The 10,640-nt window shown below is 52.0% G+C and overlaps 1 protein-coding gene across 1 annotated transcript in view; it reads left to right on the top strand.

Moving 5' to 3' along the window:
- Positions 1 to 1,985: 1,985 nt before the first annotated feature.
- Positions 1,986 to 10,640, top strand: part of SUSD3 (sushi domain containing 3) — a 35,076-nt gene continuing 26,421 nt past the window's right edge. The window contains exon 1 of the mRNA XM_069769892.1: positions 1,986 to 2,129. Coding sequence (XP_069625993.1) covers positions 2,045 to 2,129 — 85 coding nt within the window. The 5' untranslated portion in view covers positions 1,986 to 2,044. The remainder of the gene's footprint in view (positions 2,130 to 10,640) is intronic.

Here is a 10,640-nt window from a genome sequence, read left to right as displayed (position 1 = left end):
GTAAAGTTCCCTTTTATTACAGCTGGATTTTAAGTAAGGATTGTAGCCTTTGGGTGAATGGAATTGGCCACCTTCTCCATTACAATCATCAGGCAGACTTCCACAGCACTAAGCCATCCCCACAGCTTCCCCACACAAGCACACACCCTGAAGCCAGGGAGATGAGTTACCCCTGGGAGGTTACAGCCAGCGCCAGGGCTGCCCTTTGCCCGTGGTGCTCCAGGGCAGGCTAAGCGAAACCACCTCTGTCCGGTTGTGCTTCCCATTACAAAGAAAAACTAAATGTTGACAAGAAGTGAGTGGGATTCAGATGCTGCTTCTGAACTTGCTTCTGTAAGTGCCTGTAAGAAGAGATTTGGCTTGCAACACAGTTGTGTTCAACTTTAATTGTATAATAACGGTTGCAGTAACAATGGCTTAAGGAAAAAAATCACTTATCTGTCTTTGGTATTCCTCTGGCTTCACAGACATGAGGGACTTGATTGCGGGAGCTATAGTTCCTCATTGACTTAAATTAGATTTGTGAGTATTTGGCATTACTGGAAATACAGACCTAATTTGTAAGCTGCAGCATTTTCAAAAATGCCGTTCTTTTGCTCTAATGTGACCAAGTATTATTTTTAAATTGTGTTTTAGTTGTAGGGATGGAAATCGCAGTCGTTTATATCTGCACTATTTCTATGGACTCCCTGCCAAATAAGCTCACAGGAAAGAGTGCTACGTCCAGCAGCACAGAGTAGCTGTGTCACCACTACCCATGGGTGCCACCCTGCTCCATTTGATGTTGCCAGAAGAGCCTTAGGAGATTTTTTTCGGTTTATTTGACTTTGGCGCATCTTGGAATTTCATCCCTCCAATCTGCTCCTGCAGCCTTTTTTTCTTCTAGTTCCATATGAAAAAAATAATGAGGGGGTAAAACAAGCAGAGTGAGTGTTAATAGCCGCAGTGCTTAGTGTGGGCCCCAGCCCATATGCTCAGCACCAACAAGCAGAGCTCCTTCAGAAGAGCCTGCTGTTCCTCCTCTTGCTTTTCCTGGACACACAGTGCAAACCACTGAAGTACTTTTCTGAACCTACCGCCAGTGTCAGCAAATCAATGATCTCACCGAACACCGCTGAGACCCAAACTCATTCGTTTGAGGTAATGCTGGTAGGGGAGTAAGCGACCGTGGGTGATACGGCCGGGATGTTGTAGGCACAATATTACACTCGAACTGCGAGTAAGGCGCTTGGGTTTCACGGAATAGCCCGTGCGGGTTGGTGTGTGCCATCCAGCTCCCAGGTAGGAAGGTGATGGATCTCGGCACTCTCCAGTGAGTTTCGTTTCAGTTCCCAGTGAAAATAAACGCGACTTCGAAGACCGTAACGCTGCATGTGCACGCGAGATGCGGCTCCGGGCAATAATGGCACGGTGAGCAGCAGGCAGCGTGTTTGGGATGAGAACCCCAGACCCGTGAGACCAGCCCGCCCCACCGGCGGCTCTCCGGGCTGCCAGCGGCAGGCGGGGCGGGCAGCGGGCAGGGCGGGCAGCGGGGACGGGGACGGCGGGGCGGGCAGCGGGGGGGGCGGGCAGCCCCCTGCCCGGCGCCGCGGGGCGGTGCCGCATCCCCGCCGGGCCGCGCCGGGGCCGGGCCGTGCGGCTCGGAGAGGACGGGCCGAGCCGCGGGTGCCGGTGGGGGCAGCCCCCGGGGGGGCGTTGTGGCAGCAGGGCGCCGCCCGGTGCCCCGCGGCCGCAGCGGGCCGGGGAGCGGCTGCGGCGGCGCCCCGGCTCCCGCCGGCCCCGAGCAGCGGCCGCCTGCCGCCTTCCTCCTCCGCCTCCCGCCCCTGCTCCGCGGGGGCCGGCGGAGGGGCCGCGGGGCGGGCGTCCCGCGGGACGGCGGGGCGTGCGTGTCGTCCCCCCCCGGCCCGGCCCGGCCCCGGCGGCGGAGGGCGGGCGGAGGCGGGCGCGGGCTGCACCTGCCGGGGAGGCGCGGGGCGGCGCGGCCGGGCTCGGCGCGGCCGGGCTCGGCGCGGCTGGGCTCGGCGGAGCCGGGCTCGGCGGAGCCATGCCGGCAGCCACGGCGCCGGAGCTGGACGTGCCGCGGACCGCCGCGCCCGGGCGGGACGGCGGCGGCCCCCGCGGATACACAGGTACGAGCGCGGCCCCGGCTCCGCAGCGGCCCGCGGCGTTCCTCGCACAGGTCCCCCCCTGCGCCTCGCCGGGAGGGGGGGGGTGCCAGCGGGGGCAGCGCCAGACCCCGGGCAGGGTGCGGGACCCCCGCCCCCCCGCGTAGGGATGCGGGATAGCCGGAGCAGAGATGTCGCGGCCAGGGTTGCGTTACCCCCCCCCCCCCCCCCCCCCCATCTCCAGGCAGGGCACCCTCCCCGTCACCCTCTGTGCCGGCTCCGGGGCCGGTCCCTGCGGCCGCGGGGGGGGCACCTCGCCCTCACCCTCAAGTTCTCGGGGGCACGACGCCGCCGCGGGGCGACCGTCCCAGAGCCGCCCCCGGCACGGGAGGGGGCTCGGCGGGGTCTCGGCGCCCCCGAGACGGCTCCGCCGGGGCTGCGTTCCGGGCGGCGAGCGGGGAACGACGGCTCCGCCGGGGAGAGGCTGCGGTGCCGGCCCCGGGGCTGCGGGGTCAGGCAGGCCGAGGGCCGCCCCGGGCACCCCCGGGGACGGGTGTCCGAGCAGGGCTTCATACAGCGGCCCCCAGCGCAGAGCCACCCCGGCGGTCGCCCCGGCTGCCTCCCCAGGTGGCTGCTGGAGCCCCGGGAGCGATTGAGGGAAGAGCCCCGCCTGGGGTGTCCTGCGCCGGAGGGCCTGGCCGGGCGGCAGCTCGCTGCCCGGGCCTCGGCGGGGCTTTAATCGCTCTGAAAGGGAAGCACTGGGCTTCAGGTGTGGGAGCGGGGAGTCGGCTCGCTTGGGGGAACGCGGGGTGCTGCGGGGGCGGGCGGCTGTGAGGGCCGGGCAAAGGGGAAGCCGAGGGTCCTCCTCGGGGGGAAGGGACAGCACGCATCTTCTCGCAGCCTGTCGGAAGCTGCTGGTCCTCCAGGAGACTTCTCTGGGCAGATGTAAATTGCCTGGGTGGAAAACGAAGCTGTCCGTGTCCTGATGGAATAGGCTAATACACTGAGGAGTGGAACGAGAAGCCAGTCAAAGCTTTTTTGCTTCCTTTTCTCTCTCTTCGCCCTCAGTTTTGTTCCTCAGTTTGCGCGCGTAGATCATAACGTCCTTTGCAAACCTCTCGAGTGGAGTGGCCCCGCTTAGCGGGATGATAACGGGCGTCTGGCCCTGGCGCGGGCGGGCTGTGTCCACCGCGGGGGGCTGGAGCCCCTGCGGGCACCGGGGGCCGGGCCGGCGAGCTCGGAAGCCCGGGGGCCAGGGGAGGGGGGGGGAAGGAGCCCGCGGGAGCTGGGCTGGAGCTGCGCACCCGGGGTCCTCCCTGCCGCGCTGCAGATCGCAGGGCAGGCAGGGCTCTTCCCTGGCTCCGGTGCGAGCAGAGCCGAGCGCTCCCGAAATTCAGGGACCTCCTTCGCAGCCTTGTCCCCACGTATCCCCGCGATTTCATTTGCTCGCGCGGTTCCAACAGACTTTATCAATGACCTGATTTTGTTGGGGCTGATAGCAATGAGCAAACGTGTTTGGGCTAACAGGGTAGCAATGCTTTAAATTGCATCTGCTGAATGTGCTTAACTGTGCATTTAATTTGAATTTAATAGAGCAGTTCATTTTAAAAATGTGAAACAAGTTCTGGGAAACCCACTTAGAGGATTAACGCAAACACAAGTGTAGACCCTGTTGCTGTGGTTTGATGCTAATGTTACTAATTATTGACTTTTTTCTTTCGTAAAATCAAGTATATTTGGCTGCTTTTATTTGTTGTGTTAAATTGTCTTCTGGGGCTGGGTTCGCCCACAATTGAGGTGAGGTTTGGAAGTGGCCTGTCCCGTGTTGGACTCAGCCTTTCTGTTCCTGCCTAGGCTAATCTTGCCCTATGTAGATCTGTGGCAAAACTCCCAGAAATGTGGGATCCACCAAAAAAAAATTTGGCACTCAGACTAGAAATCCACCCTCAGTTAATCCCTCAGGTGTCTACAAACCTGACTTCTCTCAGCCATGTCTCCAACCAGAACAGCAAACACCATTTTTTCCAAACCAGCTACACCAAAACCATGGAGCAGGAGTTCTCAGTAAGGTGCTGAAGTGGGGTAAAAAGGGACTCTGCAGGATCAGAGCGTGGCTGTGTCTGCACGTAGCTGCTCCATCTGTTGTAGGACCAGCAGAGATGCTCGCAGCACACGGAGCTTTGCCGGACCTTTGCTGGGTGTCCTGCTCCCTGGTCCCTTCTCCTCTTGTTGCCCTGCTACTTTATGGAGGTTTGTCTTCGCCTTCACCATCTGTGCAGATTTCACCTTTGTTGAATATCCATTTGTTACTATGAATGTATTTAGTTAGGTGGATGTGCTGCTGTTAAATCTGAGTGGCTTAGATATAGCTAAAATTATGACTACTTGTTGTATAATATTAAATTAAACTCTTGTTCGGGATGCTTAATTTAAATGTGACTGCGTTATTTATGCAGCAGTATTTGCTGGAGAAGTGACCTCAGGAGAAGGCTGATGACAACTGTTTTACAGTATCTTTCATTGTATCATGTTATTATTGGTGATCATTTTTCATGCTGCTTTGATTGAGTGCCCCTCTTGTAAAATTTCAGGCCATGAGCAATAGGGTGATAATAAAGATTTGCACGAACAAACTCCCTCACACATTCGTTTTGCAGAGGATGAAAAAAAAATGTGGCAAGATTTCCATTTGAATTAATGTGTGAATGAGAGAGAAGTTAAAGGAAATTCCTTACTGCAGCCTGATGCCTGTAACACTTAGAGGGTCTTACAGCTTCCTGAAATGCAGCTGTGAAATTCAAACACCCTCTGCTTTTCCTGGTCTTGCCTACTTTTTGAGGACTGGTTTGTCCCTCTGACAGTCTCACCTTGAGCAGGGAGAATGATAACCACCCTGTGCTTGAGGAGGTTCAGCAGTGCACTTGCAAAAGGAGCTGTGGCAGCCTGACTTACAGCTTGGGAAGGTCAGCGTGTTGCTTATATATTCCATGTATCAGAAGGGCAAATGTGCAGAGCAGGAGCATGGGGTGGGGGAAGACTGCAGCGAATGTCTCGAAGCTGAGAAGAAGCCTTCTTCAATTCAGCCTCTTACATTTTCAAATGATACAGATGCTTTTATGTGTTCCGTATCATACTGTGGTTGTTTTGCTGTCACAGCAGCATTACAGTATTATTGCCTTTCTGCAGTAGTTTACTATGGACAGATACTCATCGACCATCTCTTGCCAGGCTCGTTATATTAGCTGGAAAAGCCTCTGAAATGCTCGTGTCAGTGGTGACCCGCACGCTTTCCTGCCCTCTGGAAATTGCCATGAAGCGGGGTGCTGTCATCAGCCCAGCTGCTGCATTGCCACTGAGTTGTTGTCGCCTCTAAAGCTGCTCAAATTATATTGGGGCCTCTTTGGGTGAAATAGGAAAAAGAGGAAGGAGTATCAAAGGTGTATCATTATTTTTAGTCTCCATGTTGCTGAAGCTGGGGGCTCTGGCCCTCTGTTTTTCCAGGGTAGTACCTTGGGTTTTGCTGTGATTCCTCTCTCATTCCTCAAGGCAATCCTGTAGCTCTTTCAGACCAGGGCCGCACATACTTCTGTAAACATATAGATGCATCTACGAACACATCAGTGCAGCCACAGACAAAGGGAATGTGGGAAAGAAATACAGGACACGACAGAAACAATCGTTATGCTGGGCTATAATTAGTAGGTCTCTTGCTGCTGGGTTGTTGTCTGTGGTTGTTGTTCTGCTTCGTCACTCTGCCCTCCCAAACTAGGGAAGAAAAGAGACTGCCTAAGGTACGGTGGAACGTGCTGCAGAATGCTGTGAATGCTACCTCCAGACCAAGTCATGGAAGAAATTATCTAGCAGACACCATTTAAAAGAAGAGACATGACGTCTAGCTCAGGACAGAGACAAGCTGCGGTTTGCTGGAGGATGGAAGAGGTATCCCCATGTATTTGCTCGGTTATACTCTGGATGACTGGTAGTGGCTATGGTGGGATGTAGGTACCAGGCTGGATGTATCTTTAGCATGACTCGAGGTGTCCGTTCTTCCGTTATGAGCCACTTTTTTTTCTGAAGTGAGTTTCCTTGTCAGTGCAGAAACTGTGAAATCATGTCACTGAGAACTTACAGTTGCTCTTCCAGGAAAGCAAAAGCAAAGTTGTTCTTCAAAGCCAAGAGCACTGCTGCTCTGCAGAAGGGCTGCAAGGAGGTTTCTCGCCCTGTTCCTGCAATCCTGAGATGCAGCTCAGTTTTTAGACTGGGGAAGAAAACACCGATCCTGAATTTCCATTTCCACAGGGCAGAAAGTGACACAACTTGGAAGATATGGGCTTGTTATTTCTTCAGTGTTATTTCTCTTTCCTTTTTCTCCCTTGAGATCGAAGTGAAACCTTTTATTAAGTAAGGTGAAAGAAGTGACAGTTGCAGAATTTCAGCTAATTGGTTTTATCTCCTGTACTGCAAGGTGCTAATCTTAGTGGTTAGGCATTTGCACCAGGCATTGTTACTGCTTTGAGGGAATGATTTTTGTGCTTGTCATAAAAACTCTAGAACAGTACAAAATAGAGAAGGAAAAGAGTTATTAGGTCTTCTGGCACAGTCCTCCACGGTGCAAGATTGTTCCCTGTGGTATTATCCAATACTTGGTTCTAGCCACTCTTAAATTACCTGGGTTATAGAGATTAATTTTGTCTAGACTTCTGAATTTTAGCTAGGGACTTAAGTGAGCTGAATGTTTTGGACCCAGAACATTGGTATTTCAAAAATCAGAAGTCAGCCTCAAAACATGGAAACAAACCCACCCAAATGACAACAGATAACCCAGCACTTTCCGGGTTAGTTGTGACCAGAAATGTGGTCCATTTTAAAGGGCCAAAATGCTGCCGGTTTGGTTGTTCCCACCATGGCAGAGCCGGGAGGTCTTTGGACCTTTCCCATGAGAAAGTGGAGCCTCCCAACACACATCTCCAACTCTACAACAAAGAGAATTTTAAATGTGCTGAAATTAGCACTACTTAGCTTATTTAGTCAACGATTGCCACTGACTTTTTATGTGCCTGGCACTACACAGTCTTGCCTTCAATAATTTGACGGGGACAAGCCAACATGTGGGACAGGTGCTAGTTTTCATTTAGGCGCTTCATTGACATGCTGTCTTTCAAATTCAGTTGCAGATAAGCAAGCGTGTTATTCTGAGGAGCAGTTTTGACTAGCTCAGTGGATCAAAAGATTGACAGAGAGACGATTTTGCAGTCTTGGTGGAAGTCTGCCTCCCTTGCGTTTTGTTTTGTTTTAAGATGACAGTGAGAAATGCAGAAGTTGCAGAATGAGCAACCGCTCACCAAAATAAATCAATTCCTGTATCTGTTGAGGGTCTCGGAGATGGGGTTGAGCTGGTGCCTGGTTTACGTACAAGCTTTTGCCAGCAGAGCCGAGCCGGTGCAGCAGCTGCAGAGATGCTGGCCCAAGAGCCCCCAGGCTGCTCGGGGAGGCAGCGCTCGCAGCTGTGTCGGCGTGAACTGGAGCAGCAGCGGCTGGTAGAAACACTCGTAGGGCAAGAGGATGGGTTAACTGCTTGCTTCTCCTCTAACGGAGTTGGAAGTGATTATTAAGTTATTATTTCTGGGGTGACTGCTCACATGTGCAAGTCTCCTAAGCAGAGGGTCTTTGTTTGGGAATGATTCTGAGGAGGGGTGAAAATGGGGCAGAAGCTGGGTTAGGTGAAGGGAGGAGATGGTGTACAAAAACCTGAGCGCATGCGTGGGTTGGGAAACAGTGTTTGGGAAGACGTTTTGGACTGGGGTGGCTGAAGGAGGTGCAAGGGGTGAGTTTTGGTGTTTGATCCCTCCTGTTCAGGAGAGCTGAAATTGGTGCCTTCATGTAAAAGAGCAGAATTCTACCCAGGAGAGCTGCTGCTCACAACTGCATTAATCTCCAAGGCTATGACCTTTGCTAGTTGGTTGAGTCAAAAGAGGCATCTGGACTGGACACCCAGATTTTGCCTTGCTCTAAGAAGAGGTGCCCCGCAAAGCTAGGGGCAGTTTTGCATAGCCAAGAGAGAGCGCTGGTGTTTGGCCCGTTATCGTTAATAGATACAAAACTATAGATTGGGACTAAGTTTTTTACTCATTTTAAATATGAATCAGGGACTATCCTTGCCCCGTATTCTGGCTGTCCAAAAGCTGCCAGTGATTTAGCTGGATTATCTGATGCGGATCTTAGTTTCTTAGACATGTGCAGTACAAAAAGGGAAGGGCATGGGGCTGGTGTCCTTTCAGCTACTCACTTAAGCTACTTGTCATTCTGCGTGTAACTCCCCTGCAATCATTGACTTTTTTAACAGGAAAAAGTAAACACAATGGACTGATTCCCTGTCCTTATACTGGCATCCCCGTCAATCTTCACACCATCTTTTACTAATTCCTATGGGCAGGGAGGCCGAAAGCAGATGTGCTTATTGATTCGTACTGCTAATCATTGCCGTGCTTGAATGGTTTCTGGCAGGATGCTGCGTGACTTTCACACGTTGCAGTTGCAGGTTGCTTTTGTGTTCGCTCCTGGCTGCATACCCCTCTGCCGTCATGGGTGAAGCCCAGGAACAGGAAAGCCAAACCCAGCAGCAAAAAAAAAAGCAAAAAAAAAAAAGGAGAAGAAAAATAAAAAGTGATAAAACCACGGAGAAGGTTTTTAAATCTGGCTGTTCATTTCTCAGTCCATGAATGATTTCTATCACCATAATAAATTGCATGCTATTGCTAACTCTTTCAGACTGGTGTCTAAAAAAATCAATTATTCACAGAAATTCTTGCTGACAGTTGCGAATGCCGGGTCACAGCTCTGTGGCACGCGTTTAGCAGCTTAACACAGCAAACCAAGTACAGGAACAGCTTCAGTTTGCTGTTGGGAAGCAAAAAAGACTTGCAGAAGCCAAAACAGGCCAGCCAGGGGGAGCAAATGCAGGCCAGGTCTCTAGCATTCAGATTGGTTTTGCTTAACAGGGTGGTTGGAAATTCCCCTAGAAAACTAACAAACCTATATTCAGTAGTCCCATTTTAAAACAGGAAAGTAGTTTCAAAGAGAAAAGGTTGAAAAGTTTCTATATTCTTTACAAATAAGTGCTTTGTGCAAATGCAATTCCTACATTTGGGGGCTTTTTGGACAAAAATGAGCATGTAACCATCAAGTAGCAAGCATTTCTGGCCCACTTGAAATTTCACGGTGGGGGTGAATTTTCAAATGCCTGAAGTGGTTTTTGGCAAGCTCTGGACCCTTTCAGTCAAGGTAGTGTCCGTGCAGTGCTCACCCCGTGTCCCCACCACCGGCAAGGATTTCTGCCATCCACAGAGGTTGTGCCCAGTCTGGCAAACGTCACGTAGAAGCAAGAGGCCACCGGCCGCATCATCGGGGGACATCTGCTCTTATCAGTGATGTTCATTACCCCGAGCATGTTTGCACTCTGCTGCGCACAAACCAGACCCAACAGTTGCTGCAGGCAGATAACCCGGAGCCGTCGCTGTACAGGGGCCAAACACAGAGCCGGGCCGAGCTCCGTTCCTCCGTAGTGCCCGGCTTAGTGGTGAGGAGTGGGAGCACGTCGGGGCACGGGCGGTGGACGCACAGGGATGGTGCCCGCTGTCCCGGGGGATGTTACAGGAGAGCTCCCCGACTGGAGGCTCTGCGGGGGCACGAGCAGCAGCCGCTGCCCTGTCGAACTGTCTGATGGGGCATCCTTCATCCCTCCGCCATCCGTGGCTCCTAACAGACACGTGCTTTCCTTGTGAAAATAGGTGTGAGGTTTTCTTTGGCTTCTCCAGTAGCTAGCTTTTCTGTGAAGCACTGGATTTCTACCTTGTCTATTGCAAATTAAATGGACTATTGAAAACCATGTTAAAAGCCGGAGATGTCTGATGTTGCTAGGGCATCATAGTCAGACTCATTTTTCCGTTAGATGTGTTCAGATAATAATCTTCTATCCTTTTCCCTTGAATTCCTGAGATTCTTAGCTTAGTTCTGCCCAGCTCTCCTGCTTGTCGTTGCAGCCCACTGGGGCTCACCAGAAGCACCAGTGATTTATATATGGAATCTGTAGATCCAGAGCTTAACGGGCAACATTGCTGCTGGTTTCTCTCTTATTTTAGTTTCCTCATCTGCAAGAAGCAATACAATCTGAATCTTGCTCAGTTTACCAAAGATCTATTAAAAGTTTAATTTTGGCAACAAAACTTCGATAATTATCAAGGGAAGCCAGAAAATGTTGCATTCGTTACTAGCTGGCTTCCAGGTTAAGTATAAAATTGATCCACTTAGGTGTTAAAAAACCCTGTCTGCTCTACAGGGAAAAAGCCAAAGGGTTTTGCAGAGGTCCTTAGAGGTGCTAGGCCATTTTGTAGGTGAAAAGCCACAGAGCTGAAACTTTTCTGACAGTGAGCCCTTCTTGGGCCCATTGATTGGATGAGTGCTGATAAGGTATTTGTATTAGAACTGGCCGGACAAGGAGGTTTTGACATTTTTCTTCTTCCTGTGTTTTAAAGGGAA

Source organism: Haliaeetus albicilla, chromosome 24, assembly GCF_947461875.1.
Source record: "Haliaeetus albicilla chromosome 24, bHalAlb1.1, whole genome shotgun sequence".
Classification (NCBI taxonomy): domain Eukaryota; kingdom Metazoa; phylum Chordata; class Aves; order Accipitriformes; family Accipitridae; genus Haliaeetus; species Haliaeetus albicilla.
The sequence above is the reverse complement of the archived record's forward strand: the minus strand, read 5'-3'. Positions and strand labels throughout refer to the sequence as shown.